The following is a 22,562-nucleotide window of genomic DNA, read 5'->3' as shown; positions in this document are numbered from 1 at the left end:
TTGAAATTAAATCCTAAACTACTTACAAAATTATTTATTATATCATATATTAAGTATCATATTATCCAAATATAAGGTTATGTGGAGTGAAAAAGACCACAATTTTCTAATAAGTGAAACTTTAAAATTACAGAAAAGCCTTTGTTCTAGGAAATATAACTTTGTTAATAACAATAATAGCAATGCATCATAATTACATACAAACAGCAAAAAATGAAAATCTTTCTTTTTCTGTTTTAGCCTTGGGAGGATGAACTGGTTTTATAGGTAAACTGATACAGTTGCTCCCCAGCAACTACTCAACATATATTTATATAACTTGCCTACAGAGGTGAACCCCCTCGGAGGCTGCTTTTCATGAAGATACTAAGCTCAAAGCATTTACGACATGCTTTTTGACCCTGACCCTGTCACTTTCCTCTCTCTTCAAACCACTATGAGGGATTTGTAAAAAACCTTAAAAATATCAGTGTCAGCTTTTTCAAAATTTTTGGTATATTTTTTTCAGTGACAGCTTTTGTGTCTTGGGACTGCACGGGTGACTCTGTGCACTGTTAGTGCTGAGATTCCTGAGTTCCCAGCACCAGCCCTTGCCTCACTGCCCAGCTCCCCACTGGGCACATCCTCTCATGTCGAAGATTATAACTAGATTGTGAAAGCTAGGTTATTTTGTTTTAAATGCATTTCCTTAGATTTTTCTTAAGCTATAAAATGGTTTGGTCATGATGTTTGTTTTACACATATAAAACACAGTCACAAAATAGCACTTTATGAACTCAAGTACTTTTTTGAAGTGAAGTAAATATTGATGCAATTATTAATTGCATTATTAATTTTTCTTTTTACATAAGGAAAAAGAGAGCAGAAAACACAATTCTTCAGATGCTTATGCCTTCAGACAAAAAGGTTAGAAATCCTAAAAAATAGAAATCATAAAAAGTAAACTTTTTAGTTAAAATAGGTTTTGCAAAAATATTTAGGAATAAATAATATAAAATTCCCCAAGTAAAAAATAAACATAGAAATCTTGAGTAATTAGACAAGGTTTTAATTAACTTAACAATATTTTCTGTACCACATATAAAAGGAGATAGAGAATATCTGGCCTATCAGCACAACGTTGGGCTTTTAAATTTTGAGTTATTCAGGTGAGTGTGGAAATGACAAAATTTTCATCATTATAAAAGTCTTCTATGCTCATTAAAAAATTGAGCTATTCAAATATACTCTTTTGACATCCAGATATCATTGTTTGAATAATCTGTTATTTGGCTTTTTGTTTATTAATTATCAACAGGACTCAACAAGAGATGAAGGCAATGAGACTGAAGACAACAGCATGAATAAATTAAGAAGGAAGAAAGTCACTAAACCACATGTTTGTTCCACTGAAGTCGGAGAAATGGATATGTCCAATTCAAATGGTATCTAACTACTCTGAGCCCTCAGAAATGGTGTGGTCAATGGCAATCTCCATTTGGTCTTTCTTTTCATAAAACATCTTCATTTCTTTTTTGGGAGAAGCAAAAGGACAAATAAAATTTATTCTTATATAGGTGTCATAAAAGGTGGCAAATATAAGCTTACAATGTGAATATATAAAAATAACCAATCAAAATATTTACAATGTAAAGAGGGTTAGGATTAGGATGATAGTAGTAGGAAAAAAAAAAGAACAAAACAGAGGAATGTATGAGTAGGAAGAGAGACAGTTTTCTGCTCTGAAAATGAATACAAGAATCATTACAGAGGATTTGAGGGGCCATAAGAATGGTATGGAAGGTGTTTTCATAACACATTTTGGAACTCCAATTAGATCTCAACAGATCTGAGACACTGCTAAAACTAGAAGTTAATTTGGGCGACAGGCTCAATCCTAGGAATCGCTGTGTCCCCAGGAATTCCCAGCATACGATTATAATAAAAAGAAATCTAGATGTTTAGAGACAGAGTCTCACTCTGTCACCCAGGCTGGAGTGCAGTGGCATGATCTTGGCTCACTGCAATCTCTGTCTCCCAGGCTCAAGCGATCCTCCTGCCTCAGTCTCCTGGGTAGATGGGATTACAGGGCATGCCACCACGCCAGGCTAATTTTTTTGTATTTTTAGTAGAGATGGGGTTTCACCATGTTGGCTGGTCTGGTCTCGAAATCCTGACCTCAAATGATCCACCTGCCTCAGCCTCCCAAAATGCTGGGATTACAGGCTACAGACATGAGCCACTGCACCTGGCCTGTTTTTAAATTCTCTACAAGCAATGCACTTTCTTGGCCAGTGACTAGGGTAGACCACTCCCATTGCCCCTCATTTAATATGTCACTGCTAGGAATATACTATTTTCTCAAGTATTCCTCTCCATATTATATTAAGAGACAGCTGAAAACAATGGGAACATATTTTAACATTTTTCCTTATTACCACAGAGAGGATCAGAAACCAAATTGTGTGCCACAAATTAGGGAATACAAGCAAACCCATCACGGGACCTGGCTCTGATGAGTCTCATCTGTCACATCATGACAAGGAGTCTCAGGATGAGACAACAGTGATAACACCATTGCCCCCCAGAACAACAACCAATGTTCCTGGAGGTGAATTTAACCCAAACTCTGGTAAGGATTTACTGGTAAGGATTCTGGAACAAACTGGTATGTGGTTCTAGCCACTAGCCCTAAGTTTGTATTTGAATTAGAGAGAATGTAATGTTGGTTGAGGAATACTAGCCTGGAAGTCAGAACACTTACAAAGATTTTTATACCTATCTTTTATAAAATGCTTTGTAGTTTTCTTTACCCTTTAGGCTGTTCATCTGGAAAATAGCGGGGTTGCAATGGAAGATGTCTTGCCTTTTCTAAAAGTAAAATCCTATTATTCTAAGTTTCTGGCTGATTGATAGTGATGTAACTATTTTGGTACATGAGTGTATTGATTAAAACTCACTTGAATGAAAATGCTGGAAATTGGTTATAAAAGGAAATCTAAAAGCCAGGCACAGTGGCTTACACCTGTAATCCCAGCACTTTGGGAGGCTGAGGTGGGGAGATCACTTGAGAAGTGGAATTCGAGACCAGCCTGGGCAACATAGGCAGACCCCGTTTCTATACAATAAAAAAAATTAGCTGTGTGTGGGGGCACATGCCTGTGGTCCTAGCTACTTAGGGGAATGAGGTAGGAGGATCATTTGAGCCCAGGAGGTTGAAGCTACAGTGAGTGGTGATTGTGCTACTGCATTCCAGCCAGGGTAACAGAGAGAGACCCTACCCCCCTACCCGCCTCAGAAAAAAGGAAATCTATAATGACAGGGTTAAACATACAAGATTTGGAAAGATGAGAATATACTAGAGTGGGAAGTTAGAGGGATAGTGTCTACCATGTTACCCTCACTTCTGACACAAATTACAACTTTTGGAATTCCCCAAGTTAACCTTAATTTAGATAATTTGCTGGAAGGACTCACTGAACTCACCGAAAGCTGTTATATTCAAGGTTATGGTTTATTACACTACAAGGATACAGATTAAAATCTGCCATGGGCAGTCCAGGCAAGTTCTAAGCACAGAATGTTCACTTGTTCTTTGTTCACTTGTCCTTTCTTAGTGGAGACATGAACAGACAGCACTATTCTCTTGGCAATGACATGAGGAATATTGCCAACCAGGGAAGCTCACTTGAGTCTTGGTGTCCAGAGTCTTTACTGGGGCTTCATGGTTAACTGGGCATTTGGCTGACCTCACTCTCCAGCCCCTTTGGGGATCAAGCAGTTACTGCATGACTTGAAGTCACCACTATAAATAACATTGTTAGAGTTTCTGGCGTGGCCTAGAACCTCTTGGTAAACAAAGACACTCTTGTCAGGCAAGACATTCTAACTGTTTGGAAGGGACCAAGGGCAGAGACCACAGCTTTCTTTGGGCAAGGTTAAATCCTTTAGTACACACAGGGCCTGAGGAGGAGCTACAGCCTGGAAAATAAACACTATCAGAATTCTATATGTATTAGTCTTCTATTGCCACCATAACAAATTACCACAAACTTACTATCTTTTTGAAAATACAAGTGTACTATCTCACAGTTTTGTATGTTAGAAGTCTAGGTTGGTTCATCTGGTTTCCTTGTTTCAGGCTTTCCAAGGCTGAAGTCAAGGTATTGCCATCTGGGTTCTTATCTAGAGACTCCAGGGAACAGTACATTTACAAGTTCATTCAGATTGTTGAGAGAATCCAGTTCTTTGTGACGGTAGAACTGTTCTTGTGTCCTGGCTGGCTGTCAGCTAGGGTGACCCTTATCTCCCAGAAGCCTCTCTCGGTTTTTTTTTTTTTTTAAATCTCAGAGATAACAATGCCTCAAATCCTTCTCATATTTAGAAATTCTCTGAATTCCCCTTCTTCCACATCCCTTTTCTGCCTTCAGCTGGAGAAAGCCATCTAATTTCAAGGGCTTACATGGATAATCCAAGATAATATCCCTATTTTAAAGTCCATAACCTTGATTATATTTGCAAAGTCCCTTTTGCCATGCAATTTAACATATTCACATGTTCCAGAGATTAGGTATGGTAGGAATTTTCGTAGGGCTATTCTGTCTACTGATACCAAGAAGAGGCAGGGAAATACTGTGTAGAAGAGGGCAGTTCCCCAGCAAAGGCCCCACCCTCAAGCCTGGAAACCCATGGCCCTGAATAGGAACAGGCATTTCTGTTTTTGTTCCAAAATGTTGCCTTTTCCAAGACCACTCTGGCCCACCATGTCCCTATCCTATGCCCATATAAACCCCAAGCTCCACTGACAGAGCAGCAGAACAGCATGGCAGAGAAGGAGCATCTGAAGGTGGAGAGGAGTTTAGCTGGGGATGGTCAGAGAGGAGATCCATCACAGGACAGCCAAACTCCAGGGCAAAATCGTATTCCCACTCCATCCCATTTCCTGTTCCCCAACCATCCCACTGAGAGCCACCTCCATCACTCAATAAAATCCCCACATTCGCCGTCCTTCTAGTCCATGTGACCTGATTCTTCCTGGACTCCAGACAAGGAGCGGGGTACCTAGAGAATAGGGTGTAAAAGACTGTTACCCGGACTTTCCACTGAGCTGGGTAACACTTAGTCGTCCGTGGATGGCAGAGCTAAAAAAGCATGGTAACACCCCTAAACACTGCCATAGGGCTGCAACCCGGAAGTGCTCACCTTGGCTCACCTGCACATTCCCCACTCCCATAAGTGGTTTGAGTGCAATGGCCAGGTAAATGAGTCATGTCCCCGTTGCAAGGCCCGCGAGGAGGTCAGGGGACTCTCCCATCTCACTACCACACCATCTCTCATAACTGAATTTCTCTCTACTTTGGCTTTATGAATTTCTCCAAAGTGAAGAGCATGAGCACTAACAACCTCTGAACATCAGGCAGCTGTTGATACAAATGTCCACAGGAGCCATACAGTTAATACAAAAGATGGGCTGGTATAAGAACATAGGGAGTGGTTCTGGTCATGAGTAAACTGGAGCAGAGAGCAACAAACTATGGCCCAAAGGCCAAATTCAGCTTGCTGGTCAGTTTTTCTAAGTAATGTTTACAAATTGTTTATAGCTGCTTTTGTGCTAAGATGACATTGTGCTAAATGAGTAGCTGCAACGAATACCATATGGCCTACATGGTTTCAAATATTTACTATCTGTTCCTTTACAGAAAATGTTTGCCACCCCGTTAAGTAGAGGTTGCCTGCCCATCTAGACTACCTCAGAGTTCCAACCAGTTGTTGCTGTGGAGAAATACCTACCCAGGGTTGCCAGATCTAGTTTCAAAATAAATTTGAACTCAAGATTTTTACATAAAATTTTCTAATAGTGAAGTGCTGTCCACTATTTCAAAAAAGTTTCTGAACACTGGGAAGACTAATCAGATAACATCTGCTGGCCACACTGGCTCCTCCAGAGCTTATGGTCATTGTTTTATATATTCTAGTTTTAGCTGCAAAAGAGAGATGGATTTACCATTTCTTTGTCTTAAGCCAGAAATCTGGAGAAAGATCTTGTGTCGTGAGCTCTCTTTGCACTGTCAGTTGTGACTTAGGGCATGGGTACCGTTACTAACTCAACTTCTTTAGCTTAGAAGCTCCCTTTTTGGCCCAGAGTGTATTAAGTTCTCTATAGGCCCTCAGTACCAAAAACTTAAAACACAAACCAATACATATACATAATTAAAAAATAGATTTAAAAATAAACCCCAAAAATAAGTGTAAGGAATTTTGATATGGTATTTCTTCTTTGGAATAACTTCTCTGAGTTTTTCCAAAAATAATACTTTGTTTTTTTCGAAGAAAAGCCCCCTTTCCCTCCCACTTTTTATTGTATTGCTTTTTTTCCCTGCTTTGTACCTGGTTATTCTGCCACCTGGGCTTTCCAACAATGTCTGCGCTAATATGATGTGGCCAGAAGGTAGCACAAACAGGGTGACTCTCACCATAGCCACAATGATGAAAGACGGCTGGACCTTGAAACAGCATGGTACATTATACTAGGTGTGCAATAAGCTGAATGTATTCCAGGGTTTTCTCTCAAATGCACTTTTCCCTTTCTTTGAATTGGTGTTTCTGAAGCCCAAACGTCTCTTCAATCTCCCTTTTATAAGTGACCATGGCTTGTTCTGTATAACTGATATATGTCCTCATTGTCACTGAACACGGACAAAATTTTTCCAAGGCCTACTAGTTGCTATAGAGCTTTGACTTTTTAAAAAAAAATATTTTCTTATTTTTTCCCTAAATATGCACAGCACTAAAACATCTTCTATAAAAACACATTGATTTAATTTATTAATCCCTTGATGGAATAGAAAAGAAGAAAATCTCCCAGGAACCACACTGTAGGAAAAACAAATGAGCTCCTGAACTGGCAATTATCTGCCAGCTATTCATCTTGTGCCACTGGGAAAGGCTGACCAAAAGGTTTAATTGTAAATAACAAGTATGATTTATTGAAGAAAAATTCAGACGATGCAGCAAGATAAGTTGATGCCTTGAAAATGAAATGGGATTGGATAGGTTTCTCATATTTGGTGAAAGAATTAAACTTTTAAATGAAAAATAAATACTTAGGATATATACTAAAATATATGATGACAACTTTTACTTATCAATTAGACAAGGTCAAATCACACAGGATGTATTCATTCATTCACTCACTCACTTATTTAAAAAATATTTGTCGAATGGCTATGAGATGCCTATACTGCTACAAGTACCAAGAAAACAGCAGCAGATAAAACTAAGCCTTGGCTCTCAAGGAGCTGATAGGCAATGGGGGATGACAGGAACATGTGAGTATACAGTGTGGCAGGTGCCAATAAGGACACTGAAGATAATAGAAACAGAATGATATACTGTTATGTGTTGAATGGTGTTTCTCCAAAATTGTTAAAATGATATCCTAACCTTTGGTACCTGATAATGTGGCTGAATTTGGAGGTACACTCTTTAAAGGGGCAATTAAGGTTAAATGAGGTCAGCAGGGTGACCCCTAATTCAGTATAATTCATGTCCTCCTAAGAAGAAGAGATTAGGTCACAGACACGCACAGAGAAAAGAACATGTGAAGGTGCTGGAAGAAGATGGCTGTCTATTAGCCAAGGGGAGAGAGACCTTAGAAGAAGCAATCCTGCTGACACCTTTGGTTTCCGACCTCTAGCCTTCAGAACTATGAGAAAATAAATTTCTGTGTAAGCCGCCTGTCTGGGGCATTTGTCATAGTAGCTTTAGCAAACTAATACATGTACTCTACTCGCTGTCCAGTCACAGAGCAACTTAGAGACTTCAAAATGAATCAAGGGTTAGAGCTGTCTATGTTGTGATCAAGTCTCACACAATTAATACTTCAGGTGATTATGGTTTTGTTTTGTTCTTTTTTCAGCCCTTTTACTGTGTGAACTTATCCCACCCTTGCATTTGATGACATGTTTATTATCTATACCTGCCCCACTTTATAATATAAAGTTCTATGAGGGTAGGGCTCTTCCTGGCTGATTCCCAGATACACGTTCAGTATGAATAGCATGTGATGATGAAAAATATCTATGTTGAGTGAATGAATATTATTATTATTTTTATTGATTATTTTTGTTTTTTGAGATGGAGTCTCACTCTGTCGCCCAGGCTGGAGTACAATGGCACCATCTCAGCTCACTGCAACTTCCGCCTCCTGGACTCAAGAGATTCTCCTGCCTCAGCCTCCTGAGTAACTGGGATTACAGGCGAATGCCACCGCCTGGCTATTTAAAATTTTTTTTTTTTATTTTTATAGAGATGGGGTTTCACCATGTTGGTCAGGCTGGCCTTGAACTCCTGACTTCGTGATCCACCCGCCTCAGCCTCCCAAAGTGCTGGGATTACAGGTTTGAGCCACCGTGCCCAGCCGAATATTATTCTTATTTTAAAGTAATATGTATTCATTGTAGAAAGTTTAGGAGACACAGATAAAGCAAAAAGCTAGTAAGACTACCTGTTATCCTATTACTGGTGAACCAATAAAATTACCTTTCTCCTTTTATAAGGGATGTCTTCTTTATAGCTTATGTATAATTTCTTATTATGTTTAGAATATTCATTATCTAAAAATTTCCATATTATTATTATTATTTTTTAAGACAGTCTCTCTTTGTCGTCCAGGCTGGAGTGCAGTGGTGCGATCTTGGCTCACTGCAACCTCCACCTCCCAGGCTCAAGCAATTCTTGTGTTTCAGCTTCCTGAGTAGCTGGGACTACGGGAGCACAACACCACACCCAGCACATTTTTGTATTTTTAGTAAAGATAGGGTTTTGCCATGTTGCCTAGGCTGGTCTTGAACTCCTGACCCCAAGTGATCTGCCCACCTCAACCTGCCAAAGTGCTGGTATTACAGGAGTGAGCCACCGCGCACGACCCAAATTTCCATATTTTAAAATGCCTATCAATTTTGCTTTAAGGAGCATTATTCATCTTGGGCTGAATACCTAATATTTCAGAGTAGGTTGGGAATACAGCAAGTGTTAATTTAGCATGAAACACTTTAATTGCTACAGTTTGTTTGTTTTAAATGGAAGGTAGTTATAAAGCCTCCAGAGTTTCAGAGTAGCCAAATGTATCAGTGATAGCACATTATCACTAATGTATTTGCATATATGGAACCAGTAATTTGTTTTTCCCATGCTTCGTGTACTTAAAATCTACTTAATCTATGTTTCTAAACTGTCAATCTTTATGCTTAGTTTTAAAGCCTAATTATATCTTGCAAAAGAATACTCAGGTATCTCTTTAGAATTATAGCTGCTCAACATCGATGATGTGACAGATTGATGAGTGTTTGGTTGCAGACTTGATCATGATACCATTTACTAGGGCTAGAGTACTTGTACTCACTTTATGCATTTAAGTAGCACTTATATGGTGCTTACTGTCTGCCAGTAACTGTTAATAACCTGTTTAATCCTCCTAACAAGCCTGTGAAGTAGGTCATATGTTACTGATGAGAAATTCAAGGCATAAAGAGGATAAGATTGTTGCTAGGGCAAAGGTAGGATTGGAATGGAGGTGGATGGGCTTCAGTGTTTTGTGCTAACCCAAACTACACTCTGCTGCCTCTCCTAAAAGTTCTGACAGCAACTAACATTTATAATGTATACTATTTGCCTGACAATTCTATGTGCTATAGACATACTAATTTAATTTGTGGTAATAAACCACCCAGCGTGAATCAAAACTCTGCATTCTAGTTTCAGTTCCGCAGTGAACTGATAGTGTGGTTTGGAGTAACTCATTGTGCCACTTTGGGACTCAAGCTAACGAGTTGGTTAGATTAAATGATTTATCTCCAAAGTTCTCTTCTAGCTCTGAAGTTGGAATTTGCAAACTATCTTAAATTCTTGAAAAGAACATTTTTTATGTTTCTAATTTTAAATTGAGTACACAGTCCAGATTTTTCATCTCCTACACGCTCATTCTTAAAAAAAAAAAGACACGTTTGTTTGCTTATTTAAGCAAGTTTTAAATTTGACAGAAATGTGTAGACTTCTTAGAGTTAGATGCCATTAAAAAGATATAAAGCCCTTTGGGTAAAATACTCCCAGAATGAGACAAAACCCCAGAAAATAAAACCAAATTCACTTTTAATCACATAGAAATTTAAATTTAGAAATTAACAGTTAGTTCAAGAAGCCCAAATATGTTCAATAATAGCCACCTACAGACAGGCTTTTATGGTCCCTTTTTTGCTGTGAACTTATGCAAATGTGTTCTAATTTCCATAAGCAAAAGGATTTTCAGTATCTACATATGATTTTGCTATATCCTTATGCAAATAATGTCAATTTTGACCTCGTCCTAACTGATAAATGATCTCAGGTTGTTTAGACACAATATTCTTGGGAAGATGGTAAGGGTAGAATGAGAAAGGTAAGAGATCCAACTCTAAGCCAGTGACATGATGAATATTAATGTTTTTATTAATAATATTGACTAATTCACTACTCTGTAATCTCCTTTTGCTTCTCAGTCCATCATGATCTCCTGAGTTAGAACCTATTTTTTTTTATTTTGCAGATTGCATGAGGGACAGCAGTCAAATTCTGGCCCCACCTCAACTCTCTTCTAGAATGAAACACATTAGACAAGCCATGGCCAAAAATCGCCTCCAGTTTGTACGATTTGAAGCAACAGACCTCCATGGTGTGTCCAGGTCTAAGACTATCCCTGCACACTTTTTTCAAGTGAGTTTAACACACAGTTGTGACTGAATGTAATTTCATGACCATTAGCAGGCAAATGGTTCTTATTACTGTTTCTTATTTTCTTGTAATCTATACAGCAATTCAAGCTGAAAATCAATAACTTATTTTGTTTCTTCCCTTGTTCCTCCCAAACATGTTATTGCTCCCCAAGGAGCTAAACGTGTACTCTCGGCTCTCAAACAGCAATTTCTTTACCCAATAGAAATACAAAACTAATTAAGACTGGTAAATTTAGTCCTTCTGCCTTGAATAATTTTGCTCTACAGAATTATTTTTTCTCCCTTACTGCAATTATGAAGATTGTATTTTATTTGACACAAGAAAATTGCAACAGAAGACCCAAGAGCAAACATAAAGAGTAAAAAATGATTAAATAGAAATAATTTGCTAGATAAAAACCATATTCCTTTCGGCTCCAAATTCTGATAAGAAAATAGTCCATTGTTGTTGGATGACTTAATGAATATTATTAAATTCCTGAAAATGATGATATCAACAAATATTGTGTTTTTGTTGTTTTGAGACTTCCTTAATTTTTTGTATCAGTTTTTGTCATGTGTTTATTTTGATAACTGAGTTGTTATGTTAATTAAATATCAAATTTCTTAGCAAGGGACATCAGGTCGGTACTATTTAAGAAAGTGTGAAAGTTAAGCATCCTCTAGGTTTAACTATTTTAAAATATTATACTTTTATCACATTAATATCAGATTCTAATTGTTAAATTTGCTTCATGTTGGGAAAAACTGGACATCTTCAAAAACACTTTTTAAAGAATTCTAACAGATTCAAACTTGTTTCTTAAGGAATTATTTGGAGCTGCTTGCAGATATTGTTTCCTCTTCATCCAGGCAAGAATATATGTTGTTTAATTTTTATAAAAAATGTGGATTTTCTTGTGGACAGGCCCAGAATATAATTCAAATGAATCTCTTCCAATCATAAGGAAAAGTAACTGGCACTTTAAGTACTTGCCAGAGAACTCAATATAAAACTGTTTGCTATTCAGTTTTTATCAAATTTTAATCATTTATTTTACTAATGGCACCTACAAGTCCATTACTCTAGTTTCTCAGTGGAATCCTTTTACAAAAATAAAACAATATGCTGCTTATACTTGCTAAGGATTGATATAATTGGCACAAAGAGAAAAATTCTGCATACTTTTTTTATCCAACTGTTACTGAAAATATTTTTCGCTATTTTGTTCAATATCCCACATATAAAAAACACTTTTTTTTCTAGAGTTTAGCTAGAGAAAAAGTTTGTCTACCATGAGAATTTTAATGTAACTCATTATACACCTTCTCAATGGCTATATTTATTTTTAGTCCCAGTTTCCTAATAACTAACTTCACTATTTCATTACCTCATTATTATTATTTTGTTCTCATTTAATGATCATAGATTATTTTTTTAAGAAGCCACTTTAAATTCATTTTTGAAACTTGTGAAGGTATAAATAATGAGTATTAGCACAATGAATATTTGTAATTTAAGACAAAATAATTTATTTTGGAAAATTTGCTGTGAATAGACATTAAAAATAGGTTTAAGAAGCCGGGCGTGGTGGCTCATGCCTGTAATCCTAGCACTTTGGGATGCTGAGGTGGGCAGATCACCTGAGGTCATCTGCCTGACATGGCAGTTTGAGACTAGCCTGACCAACATGGTGAAACCCTGTCTCTACTAAAAATAAAAAAATTAGCTGGGCCTGATGACAGGGGCCTGTAATCCAGTTACTTGGGAAGCTGAGGCAGGAGAATCACTTGAACCTGGAAGGCAGAGGTTGCAGTAAGCTGAGATCACGCCATTGCACTCCAGCCTGGGCAAAAAGAGTGAAACTGCATCTCCAAAAAAAGAGAAAAAAACAGATTCATCTGTGCAAAGTAACCTAAATATCGTGTGTGTGTGTGTGTGTGTGTGTACTTTATTCCATCTCAAAAAAAAAAAAAAAATTCATTTGTGCAAAGTAACCTAAACATTGCATGTGTGTGTGGTGTTTAAGGTTTAAACCTTACAACCAACTTATATTATCTCTGTTCTATCAAAAGTGTTGATATTTATTTAAATTATATGCAAATAATGTAGGCTCTTTCTATATTTGATCTAGCCAAAACATGATACATTGCTATAGACTCGTAACTAATTCTTGGCTTATTTCAAAAGATAACCTTTACTATGGTCCAAGTTTCATTTTTGATAAGGTTTAAGTTATTCTGCAAACATTTTATTGAGCCCATAGTGATCTATATTGAAGATGAAGTTGTTCCAGTGCTTTATATCTATAAACACTGCTTCCCACAATATATTATCATGAATATATTCATGTATATTCATATACTTCCCGTAACTAATAGAGAGTAGTTTGCATTCTCTATGTCCAAAAAAAGAATAAAGCAAATTACAGTGCCAGAAAAGAGTGTTCAAAAAAATACGGATTAAATAATCTAAAGAATAAAGTGTGACTTTTTACTATTTTTTGAGTTCATGAAGGACTATTGGAGTGAAATGGCAACCCAGCTGTTCTCTACTACTCACAGCCAAGTGAATACAAACACAGATTTAAATTGCAGGAACTCATAGAAGTCTCATGAATAAAATATATTATTTCTCATTTTAGTTATGTAAAGAACTAATATACGGAATTTCAAACTAAAAAACTGACAAGCAGGGAAATGACATTATTGCTTATAGTGAAAATATGAATTAAAGGATTCCATGCTATAGTATTCAAATATCCCACAGTATGCGTGCGTGTGTGTGTGTGTGTGTGTGTATAAAGTTTACATGTACAGGTCTATGAGTGAGTTGGAAAATTAGGTAGACACCAAATAGTGTTTGGCTCACTCAACTTTATTATTGGTGAAAGTAGACTTGGATCAGTTCAGTCAAATAGCATTCAAAAATGTGTGTAGAGATGGTGGAAAGTGAAGGAGGCAGTGGTTCATGGGCAAATGCAGAAGAGTGAACCAGTAAATTATTTTGGCTAATACCAGCCCCTCTTTGATAGCCATGCTTCTTGGGTTCTGGAGGTAACATAAGAAATAGTCTGGCTTCCTTCTACCACGTGAGGATACACAAGAAGAAGCCATATAAGAACCAGAAAGCAGCCGTCACCAGACACCATATCTGCTGTTGCCTTCATCTTGTACTTCTCAGTCTCCAGAACTAAAGAGGAATAAGTTTCTGTTGTTTATAAGGGGAAAAAAAGAGAAAGAAAGAAAAGGAAAGCATCTGGCTTACAGATTGCTAGGTTGTTTTATTAACCTCATGATCTTCACTGACTTCATGGGAACCAACCTTTTATACTCAGTGATTTTTCTCCATCTATTAAAGTAACCTTCAACCTTGTTGATATATCTAATACATAATTTCCAGAAATTGTTTTACGCGTCTGTTCAACTTAATAACCTTATCGCTTCCCTGTTGCCTGGCACAGAGCAAAAGTTAAATAAATGACCAAATTCACTGAAATCTAGAAATAAACGACTAGAAAGTACCTTAGCAATCGTCTAGTCTAACATGTGTTTTACCGATGTGGAAGCTGAGGCACATAACCCAGTGACTTGCCAAAATTCACAGAAGCAATTAATGAAAGAGCTAGGATGAGAAGGCAGATCTGTTGACCCAGTTCACGCTGACTTGAAGGTTACAACATTTTGGAAGCTCTAACTTTGGAGTTACAGGTCCACATTCACAGACAAGGGTTCTGGGACTCTGAGACAGTGAGTTTTTTAATTCTTAAATGGGTTGTAAAAGTGAATAAAGAGAGGAATGCAGCTGTCAGCGTCCTGGCTCCCCTGGTGTTAGGACAAATGTGCTGTGTGCCACAGTATTGACCATAGTCTGCAATTTGAGAAGGATTGAGAATTGTTTACTGTAGACTTTTGAGGGTCAGTTAACTCAGGGTTACAATAAAATAAGCAAAAATAAAGCCTTATCTGAAGAATTAACAACTGTACTATAAAATAAAAAGTGCTTCAGGAAGTACTTTTGATGATGATAATTTCAAATAATTCCATAAAGCTTTACCTTTATTTTTTGCTATAATGGATTTTCTTTATCATTATACCTTTTATTTATAACTGCTATTTTGAAATCTAAGAGCATTTAAGGCCTTCAAGGCTTAAAACATTGCATTGTTTATAAAGTTGCCTTTAGGGGTTTTATTTTAAAATATTTGACGTTTATCTGATACCAAGTTAGTGTTAACCAACAAATGTTAAACATATATATATATTTTTTTTTCATTAGCAAGGCTTTTTCTCCCCCAACCCTTTTGTTTGTTTTCAAAACCTGATTTCTTCATTTTTTTTTCCTTCTTTAGGAGAAAGTGAGCCATGGAGTTTGCATGCCCCGAGGTTATCTTGAAGTGATACCGAATCCTAAGGACAGTGAAATGAATCGCATAAGAGCCACATGTTTTAATAGTGACATAGTCCTAATGCCAGAGATATCAACCTTTAGAGTTTTGCCATGGGCTGATAGAACTGCAAGAGTGATATGTGATACTTTCACTGTGACTGGTGAGCCTCTTTTGACTTCCCCAAGGTACATTGCAAAGAGGCAGCTGAGCCAGCTGCAGGCCTCTGGCTTTTCCCTGCTTTCTGCTTTCATCTGTGATTTCTGCATTTTTGGTGTGCCCGAATTTTTAAATTCAAAGACTATATCATTTCCTGCTTCAACATTTTTAAATAACCATGATCAGCCCTTCATGCAGGAACTTGTTGATGGCTTGTATCACACTGGAGCAAATGTTGAGAGTTTTTCCTCCTCTACCAGGCCTGGTCAGATGGAAATCTGTTTCCTGCCTGAATTTGGCATTAGCTCAGCTGATAATGCATTTACCCTCAGAACAGGTGTCAAAGAAGTGGCAAGGAAATACAATTACATTTCCAGCTTCTTCATTGAGACTGGATTTTGTAATTCAGGGATTTTGTCTCATAGTCTCTGGGATGTCGACAGGAAGAAGAACATGTTTTGCAGCACTTCTGGAACTGAGCAGCTGACGATCACTGGGAAAAAATGGTTGGCAGGACTCTTGAAGCACTCTGCCGCACTCAGCTGCCTGATGGCGCCTACTGTTAGCTGCCGAAAGCGTTATTCCAAGGACAGTAAAGACCTGAAGGACAGTGTGCCTACAACGTGGGGATACAATGACAACAGCTGTATATTTAATATCAAGTGTCATGGAGAGAAAGGCACCCGGATAGAAAATAAGCTAGGCTCAGCAACAGCAAACCCTTACTTGGTGCTGGCTGCAACTGTTGCTGCAGGCTTAGATGGACTTCATAGCAGTAATGAGGTCTTGGCTGGTCCAGATGAGAGCACAGACTTTTACCAAGCGGAAACTTCTGAGATCCCTTTAAAACTGGAAGATGCCCTTGTGGCACTGGAAGAGGATCAATGTCTGAGGCAGGCTCTAGGAGAAACCTTTATTCGATATTTTGTTGCCATGAAGAAATATGAGTTGGAGAATGAAGAAATAGCTGCAGAGAGAAATAAATTCTTAGAGTATTTTATTTAGAATAGAACTCATAACTACTCCTTTAGAGATGTAATTGTTACTTAAAGCTAATCTACCAAAACAAAGACTGAACTTTTGTAATTAACAACAGTAACAATAACAAGACTACGAATGCTTTTGACTTTTTTTTTTTTTTTTTTTTTCCTCCATGGAATATTTGACAGATGAAGTAGGACTGCTGAGAAGATTCTGATAACAGAAACAAACAACAAAGTCGTGGTGAAGCTACAATATGCAAACTTACCAGATCTTGTCAGTTAGTCATTTCCTATGTGTATGTTGACCTGGATAGGAATATCCAATTTTGGGGGGCAATAAATATATTTGCACATTAAAAAAAAAGACTTAAGCATTAGAAAGCAAATTTAAATGACTAAAAAAGAAAAAAAATAAAAGGAGGAAAAATTTTAATGGTACACATAGGTTATGACTTCCAGGGAGACAAATATACTAACATAGTCTTGCTAATCAAATAATATTGTGAATCTAGGTTGTGTGCATCATTATGGTCTTTCTAAACAAGTTAAATAAACTTTTGCCAAAATAATGACAGGTAGGCAGTTTTCCCCTAAGTCACTTCTCTTTTCACGCTTTTCCACTAGCTCCTGAAAAGCTTATGAATTTCAAGGTTATAATGTCCTCAAGAAACAAATCCCTAAGGAATAGAATTGGAATTGGGAACAACGAGGTCAGATTTTAAAAGTAGTTAAAGCCTTTCTTTAAACAATGCCTCGTATAGAAGTTTGATACATAAAGTATAGATAGAAAGAAGTTTGTGTGTGAGGGTAGGCGGGCTCTGTCTACTCTGCTTCACTCTTTGAAACTAGATGTCCCTCTGAAACCTCTCGTGCTCTGTGGAGTGTCAGAACAACTTCCTGGCTAGCCGGGGCTGTTTGGAGTTTAAGTTTGTTATTCAAATTACTAAATCTGCTGCTCACAGAGCTTGGTACCTCCCCAGAGAATATTACATGTTCCAGGCCTTTGTTTGAATGAGATAATATTGTAACTATCACTAAAGTTTAGCTTCTTTTGGGAGGAAGTCCAAAATCCACTTACTAGCAAATGAAAATGTTGTTCTACTGCTTAGGATCAAACAGCAGATTTTATGTTCAATTAAAACTGACTGTGGTTTCAATTTAGATAGCAAACACAAGGAGAGGATTAGAATTTGGCTCAGATCCTCTTATTAAAATTCTTAGTACTCAGTAGCTTAAATAGTGAAAGTCAGTCTGTCCTTCACTAATTACTCCCTTCTTTTCTCCACACACAAAAGAAGTGTGTTTGGATACATAAGAAGAAAGTTCCCAGCACTTTGGGAGGCCAAGGCGGGAGGATTGCTTGAGGCCAGGAGTTTGAGTCCAGCCTGGACCACATAGAGAACCCATTTCTAAAAAAAAACAAAAAACAAAAAACAAAACAAATCCTGGCATGGGTGGCATGTGCCTGTAGTCCCAGCTAATTGGGAGGCTGAGAAGGGAGGATCGCTTGAGCCTCAGCATTTGAGGCTGCAGTGAGCCATGATCACACCACTGCACTACAGCTTGGGGGACAGAGTGAGACACTGTCTTAAAAAAAAGAAAAGAATAAAATTCATGGATGCATATGGGGTAGAGAAAAAGATAGTGTAGGGTAGGTGGGGGAAGGAAGGGAATCTGTCCTGAAACCTCCAAAATGAAATCCCACACATTACATCATGTGAGGGATAAGGAAGACTCTCATGCCAATTTTCTAGTTGTCTGCCTATATTCATTTCCCCCTCTGTTCTCAGTAATAAAGCCTCAATATGTTCATTGAAAGCAATGAAAAATGAAATGATATTTCTGAGCCTTCATTAAGGTTGGATGTGGTCATGTTATTAGGTTCAGTGCAAAGAGGTGAAAGTAGAAGTGTTGTATGTAAGTTCTTTAGGACATTTTCTTTTCTTTTCTTGTTTTTTTTTTTTTTTTTCGAGATGGAGTCTCACTTTGTCACCCAGGCTGAAGTGCAATGGCGGGTCTTGGCTCACCACAACCTCTGCCCCCTGGGTTCAAGCAATTCTTTTTTTTTTTTTTTTTTTTTTTTTGAGACAGAGTCTCGCTGTGTCGCCCAGGCTGGAGTGCAGTGGCCGGATCTCAGCTCACTGCAAGCTCCGCCTCCCGGGTTTTTACGCCATTCTCCTGCCTCAGCCTCCCGAGTAGCCGGGACTACAGGCGCCCGCCACCTCGCCCGGCTAGTTTTTCGTATTTTTTAGTAGAGACGGGGTTTCACCGTGTTAGCCAGGATGGTCTCGAACTCCTGACCTCGTGATCCGCCCGTCTCGGCCTCCCAAAGTGCTGGGATTACAGGCTTGAGCCACCGCGCCCGGCCTCAAGCAATTCTTCTGCCTCAGCCTCCCAAGTGGCTGGGATCACAGGTGCCTGCTACCATGCCTGGCCTTTTAGTAGAGATGGGGTTTCACCATGTTGGCCAGTCTGGTCTTGCACTCCTGACCTCAGGTGAACAGCCCGCCTTGGCCTCCCAAAGTGCTAGGATTACAAGCGTGAGCCATCATGCCCTACCACACTTTAGGACATTTTTCTAAGTGACGGATGCTGTGTACTCTGCCTTTTCTCTCTAGCTACCTTCACCCTTCCTGCTGACTGGCCTACAGATAATATGGCTAGGATAATGTCCTTGGGAAGGAAGGTTTGCTCCACAGGGTGCAGTAATAAGGTGGAACCTCTGCTTTGTAGAGCAGTTTGACTTGCCTACATCCAGACATTTACCTGAGAGAGAACCAAACTTCTATCTTCTTTAGGCCACAATGGTTTTGATTCTTTGTTAGTTGCAATGAAATTTTTCTCTTTTGCATGTGTGTTTTGAATGTGTGTGTGTGTGTGTGTGCGCGCGTGCGTGCATATGAGTGGGGCATTTGAGGGATTTGGGGATGAAAGAAAAAAGGTGTAAGAACCAGTGAAAGACCACTTCCTCAATATTCCCACTTCTAAAGAGGATAATCCCACTTCTAAAGAGGATAATCTGAGTTAATCAAAGTGATCCACACTTGCAAAAAATGGGATTGGCTCTAACCTATCCCTATAAACTGGCATATCCCTTTATAGTCCATAGGCCTTAATGAAACGTGTCTAATGCATTGACTTCATTTTACCATAATGAGTAAAAGATGCTGTAAAAAGTCTGTTAATCACAGTGTTTGAAGCCCTTTTTTCCCCTTTCACATTAATAGCATAACTTAAAACACAGTACTCAGGATGCCATGTGAAGACATTATATATATTATCTTCAGAATTAAGTGTACAGTAGTGAGTCAACAGAAAATATTCAGCCATAGATTACAAATCAGTTGATAACGTAAGTTGGTGTGACAGTCTCCACCAAGATTTCAGTCAGGTGTGTGCTGATGTATATTCTTGTTCTTTAAGGCAACCCGAAAAGAGCCATTGGCCAACAGAGTTCAGGGCCAAAGACAAATTGGGGTAGGTACATGTAAAAATCAGTTACCTATTTTTCTATTTCTTTCATCTGTTCATAGGCTTTCTATTGTTGAAGGGACTTTCTGCTGATGCTTCTACCTTCTTAGGCTGGGTTAAGAGGGTCAGACATTCATTCAGCAGCACTTATTGAGCACCATTTGTGTGCTAGGCCTTTTGCTGGGAGCCATTATACTAGGGGAGACCAAAACAAAGATGAGCAGACAATGAAAGAGTTTTGGATCTGGGTGTCTTAAGCAGAACAGAAATAATTTTTTTTTGGAGGCCTAATGCTGAAAAAAACTATTTGGAAAGCTTCTTCATGGCTCAAAAAGGGTTTTTTATGAATAGCTTTACAAAAATTACTTTCTTATTTTCATTTACTATAATTGTTCTAATCAAAGCTTAGGGGAAAAATCTGATTACTGAATTTAAAGTTGGTTATTAAATGAGTATACATAAGAAATGTAAATTAAAAGCGATAATGTTTTAAGACTAGAAACTAAAACATTAGTATTGTAGTAACAAGTTTCTATTTTCAAGGACATTCTATAATCTAAAATTTCATTTTACAGTGTCTGAATAACAACAAAGCTTGAAATGATTATTTGAAGGCAATGAAAGATAAAAAAACTTTAATCTGAATAAAAATGGAAAGCATACAGTGAAGTCTGAGCTTATCAGTAAAACAGGACAGTCTATTGACATATCTCCAGTCATCTGTTTGACAAAATATACTTACCAATATGTTTATGATATAGATATAAATGGACGATACCTTTAACCCTGGGTTTTCTATTACAGGGGTTAGAATTTGTATCTTTAAACATTACCTATGTGCACAGTGCCTTCCCTATTAAAGCTCTTCTCATGCTGCCTAAAATTAGGGGTTTGCATGATACTTCCTAATTAGGATGTGAATTCTAAGAATAAAAGGAGCAGATCTTACTTACATTTGCATTAATACTTCTTGTTCCTTGCATATTTTCTGGAATTCAATTAATGTTTAATCAATCAATCAATCAATCAATCAATGCATATGTTATTAGCATAATACAATACTGTGCTTGTCCAGTATAAAACACACAAATTCACATACCCTGAGAGAGGGAGGAATAGAGACAGTGGAGAAGACCAACAGTTTGTGTTTTTTCATTGATCCTACAATTTCTGCCATTAGAAGAACTTCTTCAGGTTTTCTGCTTCTAGAAACTCCTGAGTAAACACCATTTGATTAGCTTGATGGGGATCAAAAGAACAAGAACAACAACAACTAAACAAAAACAAAAAAAGAGCAAGGTGAAGTTGTCATGTTTTTTAGCCATGGGGAACCTTTCAATAGCTCTCTTACATTTGTGGAATCCCTCTTCTTTGGGCTCTTGTCTCCCAAGTAGAAGTCAGAACCTCACCTTCCCAGTTTCTCTTGCTGCCATGGTACAAGGACCATGCAAGATGCAGTCATAAAACCCTCAGGGACTCCACTCTGCTGAGCCTGAAGGAGGCGGCAGCGACAGGCATCCATGGGTGCCATCCTGGGGTGGCATTGTCGAGGGACATTGGTTTTGCTATTGTCCAATGCCAGTGGCTGTCAGGTCTCTGGAAGAGTCAAGCATAGCTTCTGAACCTGATTTTCTGGACCTCCCAGATTCTATTAAATATCTAATTTTTTTAAAAAAATTCTCTTTTTCTTAAAGTAGTTTGAATTTTTAAAAAGAAGCCTGACTGAAAAACAGTATATAAAAAGACAACCAACGAGCAAGAAAACTTTGATAAGGGAGAAGAAGAAAGAAAGGGAGAGAATTACCCTTAATCAGAAGACTAGGAACAATTGAATGTGTATACTAGATACAGATTAAACAAAGGTTTATTAAGCTCCTAGTACATAACATACATCATGTGGGTACTTTCTCATTCATTTCCTTATTTCATGCTGTCTACAATTTTATGAGAAAGGTATACTCATTATTTTTATAAACAAGAGATTTAAGACCCTAAAAAGTTGTGTTGAAAGAACTAGGAATCAAATCCAGGTTTCTACTCTCAGTCTCATGGTCTCTGTGCTACACCAAAATGCCCTTCACTACACGGACTCAGCTGAGTACAACACCGAAAATTATGCTGAATATTACATTTTAATTTTAAGGCTTCTAGGCATTAAAATGAACAGAAGTAGGTAGTAGATATGTGCTTGATATCTCTATCCAGACCAGAAGATCTTATCAAAAGTATGATGCCATAACATTATTTCAGAACTTTTGTCAGATAATAGTAATTCAAGCCTTAAGTAGTTTCATAATTTTTTTGAACACCAAAAAACACCTGGCTGAAATTTCTGACCGTCCTTAGAATTTGAAATAGTGCCAATCATTTATTTTGTTTCATTTTTAGAAATATTATTTGACAAGAACTCAGCATTCATTGAGAGCATAAAGGATTTGATACTTCTCTCTGGCTGCTTAAGAAATAAAAGAAAAGAAAACACATTGAGTTTTGAAGATAGCCAACCTACATGGAGGGGAAATGTGTAAATTAAGGGAAAAATAAATTGGCTGAGAACCTGCTACACAATGACATAACAAAGCTTTTTCTTTTCTTTTCTTTTCTTTTAAAGATGTTCCCTAAGATTAATACGATCAGTTTTACCTGGAAAGAAAAATAACACTTTAAATAATAACTATAAAAATTTAATGTTTATAAAACCGCTAATATAGGATTCATTAAATACAAATGAATATCAATTTATTGGGCATATCCAAGAGATTACTGGATAAATTGTTACATTATAGAAAACTTTTCAAACATAAGCTAGAGGGCAGCAACGTACCATTAAAGAG

The 22,562-nt window shown here is 37.7% G+C and overlaps 1 protein-coding gene across 1 annotated transcript; it reads left to right on the top strand.

The window, feature by feature from the left end:
- Positions 1-388: 388 nt before the first annotated feature.
- LGSN (lengsin, lens protein with glutamine synthetase domain) lies at positions 389-16,660 on the top strand. Its single transcript, XM_031667606.1, has 5 exons — positions 389-447; positions 1,243-1,424; positions 2,423-2,611; positions 10,562-10,728; positions 15,080-16,660. The coding sequence occupies exons 1-5, from the start codon at positions 389-391 to the stop codon at positions 16,277-16,279; spliced, it is 1,797 nt and encodes a 598-aa protein (XP_031523466.1). The 3' UTR covers positions 16,280-16,660.
- The last annotated feature ends 5,902 nt before the right edge of the window (positions 16,661-22,562 follow it).

This window comes from Papio anubis, chromosome 6 (genome assembly GCF_008728515.1).
Source record: "Papio anubis isolate 15944 chromosome 6, Panubis1.0, whole genome shotgun sequence".
In the NCBI taxonomy this organism is placed as follows: Eukaryota; Metazoa; Chordata; class Mammalia; order Primates; family Cercopithecidae; genus Papio; species Papio anubis.
The sequence above is the reverse complement of the archived record's forward strand: the minus strand, read 5'-3'. Positions and strand labels throughout refer to the sequence as shown.

What these genes read in the sequence shown, in the direction of transcription:
- LGSN (XM_031667606.1), top strand. Translation starts at nt 389, where the DNA reads ATGCTTTTTGACCCTGACCCTGTCACTTTCCTCTCTCTTCAAACCACT. An exon ending in CAAACCACTATGAGGGATTT is followed by an intron (nt 448 to 1,242) that starts GTAAAAAACCTT and finishes TTTGACATCCAG; the next exon opens with ATATCATTGTTTGAATAATC. An exon ending in TGAATTTAACCCAAACTCTG is followed by an intron (nt 2,612 to 10,561) that starts GTAAGGATTTAC and finishes TTTATTTTGCAG; the next exon opens with ATTGCATGAGGGACAGCAGT.